Source organism: Schistocerca gregaria, chromosome 2 (genome assembly GCF_023897955.1).
Source record: "Schistocerca gregaria isolate iqSchGreg1 chromosome 2, iqSchGreg1.2, whole genome shotgun sequence".
NCBI lineage: Eukaryota > Metazoa > Arthropoda > Insecta > Orthoptera > Acrididae > Schistocerca > Schistocerca gregaria.
This window is the reverse complement of record NC_064921.1, coordinates 856,948,747-856,969,358: the sequence shown is the minus strand read 5'-3', so window position 1 is coordinate 856,969,358 and position 20,612 is coordinate 856,948,747. Positions and strand designations below refer to the sequence as shown.

Here is a 20,612-nt window from a genome sequence, read left to right as displayed (position 1 = left end):
CGAAGTCTTCCGACTGTTGCAGACTGCTACCGATCAGAACTACAGAGTCAACGTCCCAAGATTTAATTCCCACACAGTACCAAGACGCAGAAACACACCAACGCTTTGTGCAGTCAGCTGTGCAGCCACTAGATGTCATTAGGGATTTCCAAGAATATTAGCATTGAAAAATAAGGAGACAGGCTGGGGTGGGATTCCCAGCCAGTCTTAAGAACAATATTCCAAACATTTCGTCTTGAAAGAAGCCTAGAGTCGAAGTTGGCAATACTTGTGTCTGATAACTCAAAAAACACCTCGTCCTGGCTAAACCCTTTCACTCATTGGCATCAAGCTTTAAAGAGATATTGCAGAATATTAAAGATAAGAAGTATTTCTGTCCTGTTGAGGAATCTGTTCTCTCTTCCCTTTCTCTTCATACATGTAATCTTGGAACAAAATTTTAAGCCCATTATTAGCAGTCTTCAAAAGAGAGGTAAGAAGGAAATGACAAATATTTTGGACAGGTCATGAAAACTGCTTGTGAATCCTGTGGATGCCTAGGGCAGATGGAGGGTATATTTTGAAGAGTTGCTCAATGTAGGTGAAAATACGATCAGCAATGTTTCAGATTTCGAGGTAGAACGGGATAGGAATGATGATGGAAATAGGATCACATTTGAGGAAGTGGAGAAAATGGTCAATAGATTGCAGTGCAATAAAGCAGCTGGGGTTATGAAATTAGGTCGGAACTCATCAAATACAGTGGAATGTCAGCAGTAATCACACCAATCTTTAAACATGGAAACAGAAAAGATTGTAACAACTACAGAGGTATCTCTTTAATCAGCGTTGTGGGTAAAATCTTCTCAGGTATTGTTGAAAGGAAAGTGCGAGTATTAGTTGAGGACCAATTGGATGAAAATCAGTGTGGGTTTAGGCCTCTTAGAGGTTGTCAGGACCAGATCTTTAGTTTACGGCAAATAATGAAGAAGTGTTATGAGTGGAACAGGGAACTGTATCTATGCTTTATACATCTAGAAAAGGCATATGACCGGGTTCCTAGGAGGACGTTATTGTCTGTTCTACGAGATTATGGAATAGGAGGCAAACTTTTGCAAGCAATTAAAGGTCTTTAAATGGGTTGTCAGACAGCAGTTAGAGTTGATGGTAAATTGAGTTCATGGTTCAGAGTAGTTTCAGGGGTAAGACAAGGCTGCAACCTGTCTCCACTGTTGTTCATATTATTTATGGATCATATGTTGAAAAAAATATGACTGGCTGGGTGAGATGAAGATTTGTGAACACAAAATAAGCAGTCTCGCATATGCGGATGACTTAGTTGTGATGGCAGATTCTATTGAAAGTTTGCAAAGTAATATTTCAGAGCTAGATCAGAAATGTAAGGACTATGGTATGAAGATTAGTATCTCCAAAACGAAAGTAATGTCAGTGGGAAAGACAAATAAACGGACTGAGTGCCGAATAGGGGGAACAAAGTTATAACAGGTGGACAGTTTCAAATACTTAGGATGCATATTGTCACAGGATGACAACATAGTGAAAGAACTGGAAGCGAGGTGTAGCAAAGCTAATGCAGTGAGCGCTCAGCTACGATCTACTATCTTCTGCAAGAAGGAAGTCAGTACCAAGACTAAGCTATCTGTGCACCGTTCAATCTTTCGACCAACTTTGTTGTATAGGAGCGAAAGCTGGTTGGATTCAGGTTACCTTATCAACAAGGTTGAGATTACGGACATGAAAGTAGCTACGATGATTGCAGGTACTAGTAGATGGGAACAATGGCAGGAGGGTGTCCACAATGAAGAAATCAAAGAAAAACTAGGAATGAACTCTATAGATGTAGCAGTCAGGGCGAATAGGCTTAGATGGTGGGGTCATGTTACACGCATGGGAGAAGCAAGGTTACCCAAGAGACTCATGGATTCAGCAGTAGAGGGTAGGAGGAGTCTGAGCAGACCAAGGAGAAGTTACCTGGATTCGGTTAAGAATGATTTTGAAGTAATAGGTTTAACATCAGAAGAGGCACCAATGTTAGCACTGAATAGGGGATCATGGAGGAATTTTGTAAGGGGGCTATGCTCCAGACTGAACGCTGAAAGGCATAATCAGTCTTAAATGATGATGATGATATTCTTTACAAATTTCGTTTTACATCTTTATCATGAAATAAGTAAATTTCGCTTTAAAATGACGTTATCACATTAATTCGAGGAAATAGGATCATTATTTTCTTTGCCATAAAAATATGATTTGTAAAGACATCGTAAAGTCACTTCAGAATGTCTTCTGTCACTTTTATTATTTACGCAAAAAAATCATGAGAAAACATCTTTAAAAAATCATGCATGCATCTAGCTAAAGCCAACATGGAACAGAGGACAATGATCTTACTATATGAAATAAAATTGTCAATTTCTGGGCGGTTTGCTTTAAGACGTTCAAACTGATGTCCTGGAGGAGCACTCTGGCGACCGCATTCTGGCTTTGGGGTACCTGGAGGCCACTGGCATGGGCCTCGATTGGCCGCAATTTTCTCCGGACGTGACTCCTTTTTGTGGGGATATACTGAAGACAAGGTACACAGCAATAACCTGAAAATCATTGCTGAGCCGAAAACATTCAGGAGGTCATCGATAGCATTGATGTTCCTACACTTCAGTGGGTCATGCAGAATTTTGTTATTCAAGTGCGCCACATCATCGCAAATGACGGCAGACATATCGAATATGTCACAACCTGAATCTGAATATCTGAAGTGACGTTTACACCATGAACAAACTGTGTGCACGCATATGTTTGTAACTAATTCACTTTTTTTTGTATGCTTCAATACTTGTCATCCTGTACAAACTTCCTTTGACAGAACGTGAGTGAACGCTACTGAATGCAAATTAAAGATGAACGATGCTCTATGCTCGTGCTTGCCCAGTGTTTACACTAGAGAATTCTTATTCCCTTGTGTTCCCTCTTGTGTACACCACGCTTCACATGCCACGAAATTGTTTGAGCAGCACTCGATGCTATATTGTAATCTGTTGTGTAACAGGTTCTCTCTGGCCATCCGAACTACAGTAGTACCATTTGTGCAGCCCTAGTATTTCTTACCTGTCCCTTGGGGTAGGTGAAGGTGACGTTGGCTAGCAACGGCGAAGCGATCTGCTTGTAGAAATGCTTGAGCTGGAGTGCAGCATCAGCTGCCTCGTAGATCTTCCTGGCAAAGCCAGCGTTGCGCAGCGAGAGCCTTCTGAGGAAGGGCAGGTCGGCGTCGTCGCCGAAAGCTAGAGAAAAGATGGCGGCAGATGGGTGTTCGTTGCGCTCACTGACGGCCGCGAAGATCTTGCTGGGCCGCGACTCTCCCACTGTGGGCTCTCCATCTGTCAGGAAGACTACCAGTGGCTCGGGCCGCACACCTTCCAGCGTCACATTCTCCAGACCGTCGTGCGTCACTTCCAGAGCTGTCTTCAGCGCGCCATCGATGTTGGTACCTGTACAAGAAGATGGTGTGCAAAACTTGACACAACCTTACGAAATAACCATACTTTTTTGTTGCTGATATATTCTCAGGCAAAATACCATCAGACTTCAAGAAGAATATAGTAATTCCAATCCCAAAGAAAGCAGGTGTTGACAGATGTGAAAATTACCGAACTATCAGTTTAATAAGTCACAGTTGCAAAATACTAACGCGACTTCTTTACAGAAGAATGGAAAAAACTAGTAGAAGCCGACCTCGGGAAGATCAGTTTGGATTCCGTATAAATATGGGAACACGTGAGGCAATACTGACCCCACGACGTATCTTAGAAGCTAGATTAAGAAAAGGCAAACCTTCGTTTCTAGCATTTGTAGACTTGGAGAAAGCTTTTGACAGTGTTGACTGGAATAATCTCTTTCAAATTCTGGAGGTGGCAGGGGTAAAATGCAGGGAGCGAAAGGCTGTTTACAATTTGTACAGAAACCAGATGACAGTTATAAGTGTCGAGGGGCAGGAAAGGGAAGCAGTGGTTGGAAAGGGAGTGAGACAGGCTTGTAGCCTCTCCCCGATGTTATTCAATCTGTATATTGAGCAAGCAGTGGAGGAAACAAAATAAAAATTCGGAGTAGGTATTAAAATCCATGGAGAAGAAATAAAAACCTTGAGGTTCGCTGATGACATTGTAATTCTGTCAGAGACAGCAAAGGACTTGGAAGAGCAGTTGAACAGAATGGGCAGTGTCTTGAAAGGATATAAGATGAACATCAACAAAAGCAAAACAAGGATAATGGAATGTAGTCGAATTAAATCGTGTGATGCTGAGGGTATTACATTAGGAAATAAGTCACTTAAAGTAGTTAAGGAGTTTTGCTATTTGGGGAGCAAAATAACTAATGATGGTCGAAGTAGAGGGGATATAAAATGTAGACTGGCAATGGCAAGGGAAGCGTTTCTGAAGAAGAGAAATTTGTTAACATCGAGTATAGATTTAAGTGCCAGGAAGTCATTTCTTAAAGTATTGGTATGGAGTGTAGCCATGTATGGAAGTCAAACATGGACGATAAATAGTTTGCACAAGAAGAGAATAGAAGCTTTTGAAATATGGTGCTACAGAAGAATGCTGAAGATTAGATGGGTAGATCACATAACTAACGAGGAAGTATTGAATAGGATTGGGGAGAAGAGAAGTTTGTGGCACAACTTGACTAGAAGAAGGCATCGGTTGGAAGGACATGTTCTGAGGCATCAAGGGGCAACGTGGAGGGTAAAAATCGTAGAGGGAGACCAAGAGATGAATACACTAAGTAGAGTCAGAAGGATATTGGTTGCGGTAGATACTGGGAGATGACTAGGCTTGTACAGGATAGAGTAGCATGGAGAGTTGCATCAAACCAGTCTCAGGACTGAAGACCACCACCACCACAACAACAACAACAACATATTCTCAGGGCCATTGCTAGGTGTTAATTTAAAAATGATGTCCCGTCTTTTTTACTACAGTTGGTCTTCCCAATATCCTCCCTCTCCACCTTCACCAACATACAGCAGCACAGCAATCTGCAGCTCCTGTTATACTTTTAATCATCAAACTAAGATGACTAGATGTCCTCATTTTCTGGGGATAGTCCTCAATTCATCTGACTCAGAACAAACGATCTGTAGGGGCAAAAACGAAGAGAGGGACAGAGGGATGTATGGTATCAACTTAAAACACGACTGCAAGCCAGTGCATGAGCCCCACTCTTGTGCTCAACATAGAAGAGTCAGGGTCGTGTTTTTTGCGTTTTGTAATCAGTAGTAGCTGCTTTAGTTTTGAGGCGGGTAGAGGCAACGTGTTTACTTTCATCAAATTAGGTAAAGACTTACTAAACAACTGTTCCATGCAGTTTTGAAAACAATTTGGTGTTTTAATTTTTCCTCATTTTTATCCTCATCTCAGTTTTTTTCACTGTTTTATTTGAAATTAATTTTTCCACCCTTTGCCGTGCCTAAAATTTTTCCATCCTAGTCCCGGAAGAAATGGCCCTGTATCTTTCTTGTTTACTTGAGGAAGATGTAAGTTACACACTACTATAAAGGGTAATCATAAAGTTGTAATTATTACCGAAGGTACACACGACTTTTAGAGGCCAATAAATACACAGTGGGAGAGCACTGCATTGACAATGGTCACCACTCTATGCTGTATGACAATGACGAAATTCTAGCACTGAGTTCGTCATTCTGCGACTTTGTGAGGAAGGAAGAAGTGGGATTTTGTTTGGCGAAGGATTTAAGTAGTAGAGACGGCGGTTTCAGTCGATACAAAGTATGGACGACTCTGATTTCTTTAAGAAGCTTTCAAAAATGTCGCTACAGTGCAGATCTTATTGACACATTGATACCCCAACATAGACTGAATGTATGACCACAGATTTGGTTCATAGAGAATTCTTTGCCACTGAATAGGATCCCTGACCTTTGTATATTCCATGGCGACGAGAGCATGGATATGGTCTCGTGATTAAAATGAGGAGTGCGAGAGCTGTAGCTGCAGTCTGTCAGCTCACTCAAGAGATAGCCAAAAGGTGTTCGGCCAAAATATTAGTTGGAGAAAGAGTTTTTGCAGCTGCGCAACCTAAATTAAATCGAGCAATTCGTTGTTTGTTTGTTTGGAGGTATACATCTGGAATCCTGTTGAACGTTGAACTCCCCATACCACAGTTCCACCGCATGCTGCTGGAGGAACTAAAAACAAACAAACCGGAGTACTGCGTGGTAATAATTCACGCATTTGAAGGCGAACAACGCTGTAACAATCCATGCTCTGTTGATGGACATGTACGTCAACAATGCACCATTATCTGGTGCACTGGTTAGGTTGTGCAGACACTTCTAATATACTCAAATAAGTCTAAATGATACAGAACAGAAGCAGACCTTCTTTCTGAAGAAGACATAACTGCAAAACTGATGCTCGAAGACCAACGTATCGTAATTGAGGCGGAAATGAAGAAAGTGATGTCAGTTATGGATTAGTTTTCAACATTCTGCACATAAATTTGAATGTGACAAAGTGATACGTCAATATCGATTTCTCCTCAGGCCAATTTCACCACTATAAGGGGTCGTGGGTCCTCGTGGAGAGAGGGTGTGCGCCTCGATTTGGAGAGAGCTTTTAAGCAGCCTGTCAGTGCGAAATGGGTCCTTGCCAGTGGAGAGTGATGCCAACGACGTATGTGTGTCCTGCAACGGACATGTGACATCACACTAGCTGGCTTGTCCATCATACTTAACTGAAGCTCTGATCCGTGCAGGGTCCATGGGAAATAAATTTTTGACGAAAAAGGTACCCACTAAAGGTCTTAATTTTGTCGTATGCTATCGAGAACTTTCATGCATTTAAACACTGTCAAGAATTATCAAGCTCGTCTAAAATAGTTACTTGCTCCCCACTGGATACCGCTGTTGGCACGCGTAAGACCTCCAGCGTCACAGGCTGCGATGTTCGCTCCATGGCCTGTCTTCCCCAAGGGCCTCGGTGGACAGTGAGCAGAACATATGCTGGACAGAAAAGCGCTGGTGCTGTGGGCCACATGCTGATATCCATTCCCGAGAACTACAGACGGCCAGACCGGCTGCCATAGGTCGGGCGCTCTCCAGAGAAAGAATACAAGAAGGAGAGGGAGAAACTCAAGTTCCACTCTCTTTTTCAGTGTCTCATCAATGGAAGGAGTTTGGTGGACACTACAATCAACTTAAGTTTCTTCGTGTTACTGATCTCTTAAACTCCTTAGTTGGTTACTCCGTTGGGTATCAGTGACGAACGAGAGTCTGAGATTTTGGATCTTTGAGTGAAGTTCTGTCTTGCTTGTATTCGGCAAGTATTTAGGTTCCAGTGTGTGCTGTGTTCGCATTAAACTGTAATTACTGTTGAGCTGTTGACCAATGCGATCGTGATTTGTTTAGTTCTCAGTCTTTCATACCGTCAGTTGCAGTCATTTGTTTGGCTGGGTGGGGCGACAGTGCTAATACTTAAGTATACCCTCCTCTGCTGTAGAAGGCCTCTAGTGAGCATTTAATTAATTGTTTTAATGGTTGTGTAACTTATTAAATGCTTCAAGGCCTAAGCCCGTTACCCTGTTGCAGATTTTGTTTGAATTTTTAGTATCCAATGAGACGATTGTTCTGGCACCAATGTATGCAAAGAAAAGTTTTTACATTGTGTAGTTGCCATAAAAGTTTAATAAAAAGCCCAAGGCCCTACTGCTCATGAACCACTGAATCCAAGCCAACCTGTTCCATCATTAACCAAAGCCTACCCATAACCTATGGTATCCCTTTTCACAGAAGTCGGCAGAAGCGATTACTCGCGTACTATTATAAGCCCACGATACTGAACCAGCAACGAAAATGTTGCAGCTGTTTCACTACGAATGAGTGCTGCAAGATTATAAGCCCGAGATAAAGCAAAGGCAAGAAGCAAACGTGGAAACATGTGGATTCATCACCACCAAAAAAAAGGTGTCGATCTGACCGTAATTCAGTGAGATAATACCAATTTTTTTGTGTTGCGCTAACAGATCTCTTAAGGAGCAACTCATCATGGGAGCATACTACTGAAATCACCCAACGATGTTACGTAGGCTGTGGGCTGTGAAGACAAAGCGTCGCTCTACAAGGGGACGTTTTGCGCCATGGTAATGCCCAACTCATTCTAACGAGCACATAGGATGTTTCTTTGGGCTCTAAAATTTTGCCTCGCCCCAATATTTTCCGGACACAGAATTCAGCGATTTATTCCTCTGTATGATTTTAAAATTTTTTACTCTGTTCTAACCATCCAGTTTGTGATACTTGCCCTGTGGGTGCTAAAAAAAATTCCCAGCCGAGTTTATGAATAGATTGTAAACTCTGGAAGGTACTTTAAGGTGGGCGCACCTGAGGTGACACCACAAGCACTGTCATTTCCTTTTTTCCTTGCCCCATTCATGATTGGTGTGTGGAACTTTCATATGAATGGGAATTTGTTTGATTTCTCCGTCATGACCATTTCTGTAGATGTACGTGGGAAAAAGTAACACATTGATCGGCTCCTCTTGAACAGTACATTCTCAGAATTTCAATAGTAAACCTCTTCCTGCTGTACAACACCTCTCTTGCTGCGTTTACCATTGGTGTTTGAAACAAGAAAGGAGAAGGAAGACCCTGATGATACTAGCGTCGGATTGGGGAAAAAAGGGAAGGATGTCAGCTATGTCCTTTGAAAGGAACCATCCCTGCGGTTACCTTATGTGATACAGAGAAACAACTGAAAACTTAAATGTTGATGGCGGGACTGGAATATGAATCGCCATCTTCCCAAATTTGAGCCCAGTGTCTCACCACTGCGCCACCTCACTCGTTCCCTAAGCTCTGAAGAGCGTCTCCCGAAATTTATCATTCTTCTCTTTGTTTCTCATGATGTCCTCTACAACCCCTCAAAATGTGCTGATACATTTGTCACAATCTGTACAGCGAACAGGAATAGCCCTATATCTTATGTGATCGCAGGCTTTCTCAGCGTATTCCATTGATAAAATCTTCTCGGGTGATCATCCGAGTAGTGGAGTCGTCTTGACACAGTGTTTCAACGAGTTTCGTACACATCATCTTTAGGCAAACTTTGCTACAAGACGACCTCAGCTTTCGGCTAGTCACCTCAGAAGATTTTTAACATCAGACCTATCGCAGTCCCTTGTTGTAGTAGAGGTGAATCGCTCTTCAAGGAATGGGCCCAAAGAAAAAAAACGTCTTCTAGGTAATGATTGTTCACCATTCCCTTCAGGTCGTCTTGTTCCCACCTTGATATCATTCGATTGGGAATGTTCTTTTTCATGTGGTTACTCTTTCTCGTCCACGCTACCATCACTTTTGGTGTGTTTCTTTCATTTTTGGGTGGTTACTTATTCCAGTTCCGCCTTTCTTCATTCACTTCCGACTTGTAATTTCATTCATTGAGCTTGACCATTATTGTTCAATTTCAAATAATTATTAATATCTCTACTTCTAGCTCTTTGTACTCCTCATCGTCAATGACCGTTAATTTGTAATAACTTCATTATAATTAGACATTAAAACTTATATAAGAAGTCCCACTCCACTGGAACTTGCTATTCGGCATCCTAGTCCGTGTTTTTGAAAACAATTTCCACTTCAGATTTCACAAACAATGTTTATCAACGAAAATGAACGTCTCTACTTACAGAACTTTCATAATTCCTATTACAGGCTACTCGAATTGTAAATAAGATATAGTAAATAAAGCTTTGATAAGAAACCTATGTCCAGAATATACCGTTTGGATATAAAATTAATTTGAAGATCGGAACTTTTCAAATCTCCCACTTCACAGTATGGTACGCAATGGTTGAGCTGCACAACACATGTATCAAGAACATTTTCTGGATTGCATCAGTCCATCACATATCGTTTATGTCTGGCTACAACAAGAAACTGGTATATACGTAAATAGGAGTGTAGACTATGGTGCTCCACGGATGCACATCAGGGATTGTGGGCCATGTGCAAGAAAGCAAACAAACAATAGCGTCGCCACGTGAAGCAGCTCCTGTAAAACACACAGGGTGGAGCTCCTTGCCTCCCCCGTGTGTATACTGTAGAGTGGGAAGGTATTTTACATCATCTGACCTTCAAACTTAATTAGCATCCAAACGATACAGTTCCAGACATAGCTTATCAAAACTTTGCCGTGTCCGCTGTAAACCACTAGAAATCTAAAAGATTTTGTGAAGCATCCGATGTACTTTCAGAGAAGGAATGTTGCCAGGAGAAGCGCTTACCTCCTCCAGCGATCATCTTTGAGACAATGTCTTTGGCCTTGGCGATGTACTCCTTGGTCGCTGGGAAGGCAGGCGTAGGTCCTGCGTTGGGCTGCTTGCCGCTGTCGTCGTACATGATGTACGGCGAGTAGACCGCGCTGTCATTGGTCGAGTCCAGGTTCCACACCTGAAATGAAACACGTCCGTACCTGGTTACTGCAGTGAGTCGCTGCAGCTAGGAATATTTCGTACGGTATTAATGTCTCAGAGATACCTGCAGAGAGCAGAACTGTACAACTGGTTGGATACACCCCTCCATATCCGTGTATGTTAGTGTGATGACACTCGATTCTGAGTCAGACGGCTCAAATACTGGTAGTGGAAATATTTTCATCGCCAGTAAAAGGCAACAGGGCGTGGGGCAATGGTGGCATATAACTCCTGTTCGACAGGCTGTACATGAAAATTCTTGATTAAAATCCCAAACTCTCTGCAGTCCCTGTTTTTAAAATTGGACAAATGCCCAAACAAATTTCTCAAAGACGCAAGTCAGCGCCTTCCAACTTCACTCAAAACAACGAAATTAAAATGTCAAAACAATTCATGGGTGAACTGCCTGAGACAGTGTTCAATGGGCATAATATTTCGGCAAACGACCACGTTACCATCAGATGCACTGATGAACTCGCTGATGGGAGGCAGGCATGAAGTAAGCCAGATGAAGCTTATGAATGAAAAGACGAATGTAATGTGGAATGCCATCACTCTGGAGCACACCGATGATCTGGCAAATTTGGGGGTCATTATGGACTGCTAATGGATACACAAACATCCCTGTGAGGAGACCCATAATAAAGTTGCAGCTAACTTAGTGAAGAAACAGGCTAACAGCAGATGAGGAGCTACAACAAAGGTACAGGGAACTGCATACTAGGCATTGTGCTTCTCCGCAGCAGAATATGTTTGTTCAGTGTAGACTAGATCTGCGTATTTCAAAAAGGCCACGTAACCTTAAATGAGATATGCCAATTAATAACTGCTTGCATGAAACCAATGCTGGACTTACGGGTCCCATTTCCTGAAGAGGTTGTCACGAAGACCCTGAAAGTTTAAGGATAACTTCAATGGATGCTGCACCTTATTTGGAGATTCCTGTGGACTTTGAAGACTTCAATCTGGTAAGAGAAGCCTGAACAAAAAAAACCCACAGAGCTTCCAAACGATTATGCTTCACATCGGGGGATACCAAGCGGCAAGAACTTGAGATGGAAGGAGCCTGAACTGAACTGTATCGGAATGGATATAGCAATAATGGTGAACCTGACCATTTGGGGTCCTGATGGGAGATATCACTCTGAGGAATCTCATGAAGTGCAATATCTCTCTACCTGTTCTAATAGTTCCAGAATGTGCATCTTTCATGAATTACAGCAGCGAAGCAAGGTAGCACTGAATGTAACACAATCTGGGGTGAAAAACCTAGACCTCAAGACCTCAAAAATGGAAGTAAAGTATGCCTGATACTAGGCAATGCACATAACAAAGAGGAAGAACTCTCAAGGTTTTTTTTTTTTTTCAAATAAATCGTTAAATGGCTTCACTAGTTTCGACTGACTTGTCATTATCAATAGTACTTGGTTGAATTTTCTCGTGTTGAGAAATCATGTTGAGTTGTACCATCTACGACGTCTAAGGTGGATCTACAACGATTAGAACATGTCCAGTTTACGTGAATACATGAGCTACTGTGCACTTTATTGTGTACTGTGATTTTTAGGAAGTAATAATCATCAATGAGCACTACATAATAGACATTATCACGTGCATAAGATTCAAAAATGGTTCTGAGCACTATGGGACTTGACATCTGTGGTCATCAGTCCCCTAGAACTTAGAACTACTTAAACCTAACTAACCTAAGGACATCACACACATCGATGCCCGAAGCAGGATTCGAACCTGCGACCGTAGCAGTTACGCGGTTCCGGACTGAGCGCCCAGAACCGCCCGGCCAACGCGGCCGGCACGTGCATAAGACGCTCACTACATAATGGACATTATCACGCGCATAAGATGCTTTTTGGATTTAAAGGTTTTATTTATGACAAATCTTTGTATAATGTGCTATATTTTATCCACAAACATGACAACTTGGCCTGAGGTTCCAACTCGAATTGATCATTTTTTATAACAAAAATATTTGAAGACCAAAAGACGACAGCAAAGACTGTCGAAACTAGTTGTTGCAAATAAGGAAATACACTCCTGGAAATTGAAATAAGAATACCGTCAATTCATTGTCCCAGGAAGGGGAAACTTTATTGACACATTCCTGGGGTCAGATACATCACATGATCACACTGACAGAACCACAGGCACATAGACACAGGCAACAGAGCATGCACAATGTCGGCACTAGTACAGTGTATATCCACCTTTCGTAGCAATGCAGGCTGCTATTCTCCTATGGAGACGATCTTAGAGATGCTGGATGTAGTCCTGTGGAACGGCTTGCCATGCCATTTCCACCTGGCACCTCAGTTGGACCAGCGTTCGTGCTGGACGTGCAGAACGCCTGAGACGACGCTTCATCCAGTCCCAAACATGCTCAATGGGGGACAGATCCCGAGATCTTGCTGGCCAGGGTAGTTGACTTACGCCTTCTAGAGCACGTTGGGTGGCACGGCATACATGCGGACGTGCATTGTCCTGTTGGAACAGCAAGTTCCCTTGCCGGTCTAGGAATGGTACAACGATGGGTTCGATGACGGTTTGGATGTACCGTGCACTATTCAGTGTCCCCTCGACGATCACCAGAGGTGTACGGCCAGTGTAGGAGATCGCTCCCCACACCATGATGCCGGGTGTTGGCCCTGTGTGCCTCGGTCGTATGCAGTCCTGATTGTGGCGCTCACCTGCAAGGCGCCAAACACGCATATGACCATCATTGGCACCAAGGCAGAAGCGACTCTCATCGCTGAAGACGACACGTCTCCATTCGTCCCTCCATTCACGCCTGTCGCGACACCACTGGAGGCGGGCTGCACGATGTTGGGGCGTGAGCGGAAGACGGCCTAACGGTGTGCGGGACCGTAGCCCAGCTTCATGGAGACGGTTGCGAATGGTCCTCGCCGATACCCCAGGAGCAACAGTGTCCCTAATTTGCTGGGAAGTGGCGGTGCGGTCCCCTACGGCACTGCGTAGGATCCTACGGTCTTGGCGTGCATCCGTGCGTCGCTGCGGTCCGGTCCCTGGTCGACGGGCACGTGCACCTTCCGCCGACCACTGGCGACAACATCGATCTACTGTGGAGACCTCACGCCCCACGTGTTGAGCAATTCGGCGATACGTCCACCCGGCCTCCCGCATGCCCACTATACGCCCTCGCTCAAAGTCCGTCAACTGCACATACGGTTCACGTCCACGCTGTCGCGGCATGCTACCAGTGTTAAAGACTGCGATGGAGCTCCGTATGCCACGGCAAACTGGCTGACACTGACGGCGGCGGTGTACAAATGCTGCGCAGCTAGCGCCATTCGACTGCCAACACCGCGGTTCCTGGTGTGTCCGCTGTGCCGTGCGTGTGATCATTGCTTGTACAGCCCTCTCGCAGTGTCCGGAGCAAGTATGGTGGGTCTGACACACCGGTGTCAATGTGTTCTTTTTTCCATTTCCAGGAGTGTACTTACGTGAACTTCGCTTTAGAAAGCTTTTGTCAATAGCACAAACATTTCTCACATGATGGCCGTGTCTAAGCACCCTAGGAATCTCCTACTAAATCCTCTAGCAGGAGCCTAATGGAAATGGCGACTCCTTGTATGCTTCGACGAAGACATCTTTTAACTGGAGATACAGTTACATTAAGAGCATTTTATTTAATATATCGAACCCAGACAAGACTGATTATTGTGATGCGTTGATGTGACAGGACAAAGCCCAGCGGCGGACGTACCGTGACGGAGTAGGAGAACTCTATGATGTTGAAGTAGTCTCCCGGCTGCAGCTCGTCCAGGATGGTGGTCATGGCTTCCTTCAGCTGCTCGATCTTGCGGCCCTCCATGGAGCCGGACACATCCAGCACGAAGATGGCGTGCTTTCGTAGTGGGGGCAGGTCTTCTGGGGCGAAGAAGTGCACGAAGTATCCCTCGTACACCTGCAAGCACTCTTAAGCTTACTACAGGTTATTTGAAATATATCTACACAAAATTTTACCCGGCTATTACGACAAAAGTACAAAATTCAACATAGTGCAATTGGTCCATCGCTGCGTAAACATCTTTATACCATCATTAAAAAACAGGCAAAAACAAAGAGGCAGCAAGCCAACTCTACATCAGAAGTGAATCAACGATCTCTGACACGACCTTTAAGTGGACCAAACGAAGGGAAAGCTGACAGGGCGAGATCAGAACTGTATGAAGGATGCTCCAATACCACGAAATACATATTCTGAAGCGTTTTGATTGTTTATGTGGAGGAGAGTTTTCATACAAAAAAAGAACCCCATTTGACAATACCTCAGCGTTTATTTCGAATTCCTTGCTTCAACTTGTCGCAAAGCATATCACTGTTATGTTGCCGTCTACCCCACGTAATGTTCCAGAATTCGCCACTGTGCTTCCTAAAAAAACAATGAGCATCATTTTTCCTGTAGTAGGTTGCCGCTTTAAGCTCTGTCGCTTGCTCTCTGGTTCAAAGTGATGCGCCCATATGCCAACTCCAGAGATAATTGGTTTCAAAAATATTAACTTTTCATTATTGTTTTAGACCAGTAACTGCTGACAGGTTATCATACAACTGTGCTGAGCTCTTTGGGGCACATGATTCGCACCACCTTACTTAACTGACTCCAACTTCATTCTCAGTATTGTGTTTGACAAAAAGTGCAGGGGGTTGTCTGTCTGAACTGATGTCGCTTCGCCTAAGCGAATTCGTGGGAACGTTGCAGTTCGTTTACCCAGGAGTTGGGCAACATTAAGAGCAACGTAACAGAGCAGTCCGCTCGCCACTCAGTGGCTCAAGTCCCTGACTTACGCGAGTGGTAGAGACACTCCAATGAGGCTTGCCGTACTCGCCCTGCATTCAAAGAAGGACGGGATTTTCTGTGTTCTGGCGTACGGCACTGTCCGGTGTCCAGCTAGTGGGTTTGAGTCTTGAGGACTGGTTGAAAATATCTGGAGAGAACACTATTCCTGTAGAGGCCAGAACTGCTGCTGTGTGAACGGGACCTGGTGGAGTTACCACGCGTTCGTTTGGGGTGTTGTAAACTCTGAGCTCTATAAACAACACTGGCGAAGTAAAGCTGTGAGGAGGGGGCGTGAGTCGTGCTTGGGTAGCTTAGGTGGTAGAGCACTTGGCCGCGAAAGACAAAGGTCCCGAGTTCGAGTCTCGGTCCGGCACAGAGTTTTAATCTGCCAGGAAGTTTTATTCATTCAACACTGATTCGCCTATCACCTCTTGACATCAGCCTGGAGTTCCCACAACAAACTGTGATAGAGTGTGCCCTGATTGGCCCTCTACTTGAAATATTCCGTGATGGTAAATTATTTAACATTGCAGTTTCACACCATTGGACATAAGCAAATAACATTTGGCTGACTGGCGTTTGCTGCCGTGTTAGCGCAAATAGGGAGTCGGGTGCAGGGACGCATGGCCACAGAGACTCGGATTGGTAGTCTCAGAGGCGACTTCGCATGCTCGATCGCTGAGGGGGGGGGGGGGGGGGGGGGAGCGATCATTCTGGTGTTCTGCACTTGGACATCGTGCCGACGACTTAGCGTGATCCAGAGATTCCTGGTTGTTGCATAACTCATACTGGCTCACATCGAGAAGACAAGAGATTGGTATGCATACAGTGCACTACCAGTTCCTTAGGTGCGAGTTTATTATTTTACAAGGTACTCTGAAGCCGCAGTGCAGTTTGATCCCAGGTACGAAGAGAGGTTCTTCTCTTTTGAGTTAGGACACCAACCGCTGCATAGTAAAAATCAGATCCGTCGGGTCTGTTTACGTTATCGACGGAATGTGCAGCTTAAAATCGATTAATAGTCTATCATGGCAGATTCGTATTTTCGACCTGTTGGTTTTCTTGTGTACGAAGTTAATCTTTTGTAATAAACCACCAATTCATTTTGATTAGAATTTCACTAAAAGCAGGCAGTGTTCCCTTCATCTCATTTTTCATAATCGAGTGTTTTTAAAATATAGTTATTAATTGATTTTATAGCAATTCACCTCCTTAGGGGCTCACGTTTGGGCCAAATTTCAGAGAGCTTATTTGCATTGATTTAAGTGTATCAACATTGGGTCTTAAGGGGTGTGTCACAGTCGAGACAGAGACTGTTATTAAACTCAGACACCAAGTTCACATATGCAGCCTACTGCAGTATTGCACTGGCTTTACAAAGTTTACCCTGTTATGGGTGATACCAACCAAACGCAGAATGATGACATGCAGGTACATTTGGTGTGTCACTTCATCAACAATCACTCGACAATTATTCAAATTCAGACCACATACTTGCACCATATTGGTATCAGCATTGGATGTGACTAGACATCCTGCTTTCCTCGTCCTTAAAACTTATTCGGCCGCTTTTGAATTGTTCAGTCCACTACCAAAAACTCCACCATGCTGAAACATCATCCCCAAACTGTGCCGAACACCTTTTATGAATTTCAGCTCTTTGTAAACCTTCAGATAAAAAACCTCTTAACACACAGCGTGTGGTTCTTCGTTAGTGCACAAATGGTAGAACAGCCAATTTTATTTAATAAGATCGCAAAGCAAGTGCTGAAACCTGTTACAAGTGATCAGTGCTGTCTAGTGGCAGGAGACCGCACTAAGCCGCACTGCCATTCTAGTGACGATTACAAAATTGCAGATACTTATTGACGTATTGAGACAGAAGCAGCCTTTGAATTGTCATGTCTGTGGCAGCTGAAGCCATTCATTGATGATTGGAAACCATAAAGCTACCAAATTGCATGGGCGTTGATTGCTGCTTCCATCCACAGTTCAAAAAGTCCCAGACATTTTCCATGAGATTAAGATCTGATGTTTTAGTAGGCCAGTCGAGGTACTGCAGAGTGCCGAAGTGTTCATCAAAGTAGGAAAGTGTGAGAACAGTCCTGTAAACACGGTTATTGCCATCTATGAAGATGGAGTGTCCGCAACATGCTCATCACGAAGATGTAGAAGAAAGGACACCACTTGACCACTCAGAATTATGAAATAAACGTCCTGGTTTATGTTTAGGACAATTTGAGTTGAGTGCTCCCAAAGTCATAGTACGAAAAACAACCCCAAAACACCACAAAACCACTTCCTGCCTGAACTACACATTACACGCACTGCATGTTAAATACGAGTAATTCATTGGACGAGTAATTCATTGGACCATGTTCATTTGGAAACTGGTTCAGGCATTCAATGAAAGCAACAAAATCACTCGCGTTTGAAACCCGTTCTCACTGCCAAGGCATGACACTCTTCTTACTGTCCCTATCAGTTCTTTTTTTACGATTACTTTTCTTACATTGCAGCGAATGGTACCTGTTCTTCATAGACATGTTGGACAGTTCACTATAATACACCAATTATCAGGCAACTTCGTTCACAGTATGGACATGGGCGTGTCCAAAACGATGGATCCTGCCATTCTCCCACATTTCCGCAGCTACTCTTGTTACTGCGCTGGTTCCGTACAAACGACTGCCACACAGACGCTAATTCAGTAACACTGCTTTCGCCAGTGATGGAGGATCACATGAGCGCCTGGTATTTCTAATCCAGGGGTGGCCAAGAATTTGGCTCACGTGCCATGCCCTGGCTTGAGTGCCATAGCACTCAGCTTCACTGCACATTTCCGTCACCGCCACGTCACACTTTCTATGAACGAGGGTGGGAATTAGGGGGAACTGCGATCGTACAGATTTAAATGGCAGTACAGTCGCACTTATACGACTTGGTTTTGGATATCACGTTTCTCAACAACAGTTCACAAACAAAAAATCTCTGCATTATTTAATTATTTTTGGTGAGCTGAAGACATAGTATGTATCTAATATAAACTGTCGGCATATGGGCAGATGCAGAGAATTTCACAGATTTTCGCACTCTAATTGCCACGTAATCGTGATTTATTTAGTTTCATAATCGATAAAAAGTCTTTCAGACAAATAAATCCATCGAAATACTGTAGCACTTTTGCCACCTCATTATGGATACATGGAGCTACCTGAGAAAAACAATGTATCAATGTTACAGCGGCACATGCACATGGGCGCTTTCAATTTTGATAGAAAACGGTCTCGAAAACAGATGTAAGATTGACAGTGCTCTCGAATTGTTTAGGAAACCATCTTTGTAATTCTTTCAAGGCTACAGTGAATTCTTCAACCCTCGAGTTTTCTTTAACAACAGTGATCTTAGGGAACCAAACTGTTTTTGTCAAAATGTGTTCCTCCCATAACTCGATTTTATTTTTATATGCATCCCCATCAAACCAGAAAGAAGTTGTTCATCGCCTTGCAGTGGGCAGTGGGCAGGGTGCAGTCACGTCCACTTACAATGCGAGGTCTGCAATTCATTCCGGATCCAACTTTTGTTCCTGAACATTTTTTCCCTTCATAAATTCAACAATAGCGAGTTTTAAAGCTAAAAATCATTCCAGGCTTACCCCTTGATTTATCCAACATACTTCGCAGTAATGTATGAAGTCTCCATAGTCTTCGTTAAGTTCCATCAAGAACAGTTGCAACTGACAGTAGCATAATGTGTGACTTCCGAAATTGTACTACACTCCTGGAAATTGAAATAAGAACACCGTGAATTCATTGTCCCAGGAAGGGGGTCAGATACATCACATGATCACACTGACAGAACCACAGGCACATAGACACAGGCAATAGAGCATGCACAATGTCGGCACTAGTACAGTGTATATCCACCTTTCGCAGCAATGCAGGCTGCTATTCTCCCACGGAGACGATCGTAGAGATGCTGGATGTAGCCCTGTGGAACGGCTTGCCATGCCATTTCCACCTGGCGCCTCAGTTGGACCAGCGTTCTTGCTGGACGTGCAGACCGCGTGAGACGACGCTTCATCCAGTCCCAAACATGCTCAATGGGGGACAGATACGGAGATCTTGCTGGCCAGGGTAGTTGACTTACACCTTCTAGAGCACGTTGGGTGGCACGGGATACAAGCGGACGTGCATTGTCCTGTTGGAACAGCAAGTTCCCTTGCCGGTCTAGGAATGGTAGAACGATGGGTTCTATGACGGTTTGGATGTACCGTGCACTATTCAGTGTCCCCTCGACGATCACCAGAGGTGTACGGCCAGTGGAGGAGATCGCTCCCCACACCATGATGCCGTGTGTTGGCCCTGTGTGCCTCGGTCGTATGCAGTCCTGATTCTGGCGCTCACCTGCACGGCGCCAAACACGCATACGACCATCATTGGCACCAAGGCAGAAGCGACTCTCATCGCTGAAGACGACACGTCTCCATTCGTCCCTCCATTCACGCCTGTCGCGACACCACTGGAGGCGGGCTGCACGATGTTGGGGCGTGAGCGGAAGACGGCCTAACGGTGTGCGGGACCGTAGCCCAGCTTCATGGAGACGGTTGCGAACGGTCCTCGCCGATACCCCAGGAGCAACAGTGTCCCTAATTTGCTGGGAAGTGGCGGTGCGGTCCCCTACAGCACTGCGTAGGATCCTACGGTCTTGGCGTGCATCCGTGCGTCGCTGCGGTCCGGTCCTAGGTCGACGGGCACGTGCACCTTCCGCCGACCACTGGCGACAACATCGATCTACTGTGGAGACCTCACGCCCCACGTGTTGAGCAATTCGGCGGTACGTCCACCCGGCCTCCCGCATGCCCACTATACGCCCTGACTCAAAATTCGTCAACTGCACATACGGTTCACGTCCACGCTGTCGCGGCATGCTACCAGTATTAAAGACTGCGATGGAGCTCCGTATGCCACGGCAAACTGGCTGACACTGACGGCGGCGGTGCACAAATGCTGCGCAGCTAGCGCCAACACCGCGGTTCCTGGTGTGTCCGCTGTGCCGTGCGTGTGATCATTGCTTGTACAGTCCTCTCGCAGTGTCCGGAGCAAGTATGGTGGGTCTGACACACCATTGTCAATGTGTTCTTTTTTCCATTTTCAGGAGTGTATTTGTGCCACCAATATCTTCAAGTGCAGCCTGTCTGCAAATTTAGCACAAAGTGCTTCTCAGTGTTCTGAACAATGAAACCCATCTGTGGATCGTTTTAAGTCTTTGTTTTATCATTGTCAACTAACTCTTCAGATTCTTTCTACAT

The 20,612-nt window shown here is 44.4% G+C and overlaps 1 protein-coding gene across 1 annotated transcript in view; it reads right to left on the bottom strand.

Annotated features, from left to right (window-relative positions):
* LOC126335231 (inter alpha-trypsin inhibitor, heavy chain 4-like) overlaps positions 1 to 20,612 on the bottom strand; it is a 205,725-nt gene that overhangs the window by 43,441 nt on the left and 141,672 nt on the right. Inside the window, exons 7-9 of the mRNA XM_049998274.1 lie at positions 14,228 to 14,428; positions 10,297 to 10,462; positions 3,106 to 3,485 (exon numbers count right to left, since the gene is read on the bottom strand). Of these exons, the coding sequence (XP_049854231.1) occupies positions 3,106 to 3,485; positions 10,297 to 10,462; positions 14,228 to 14,428 (747 nt within the window). The remainder of the gene's footprint in view (positions 1 to 3,105; positions 3,486 to 10,296; positions 10,463 to 14,227; positions 14,429 to 20,612) is intronic.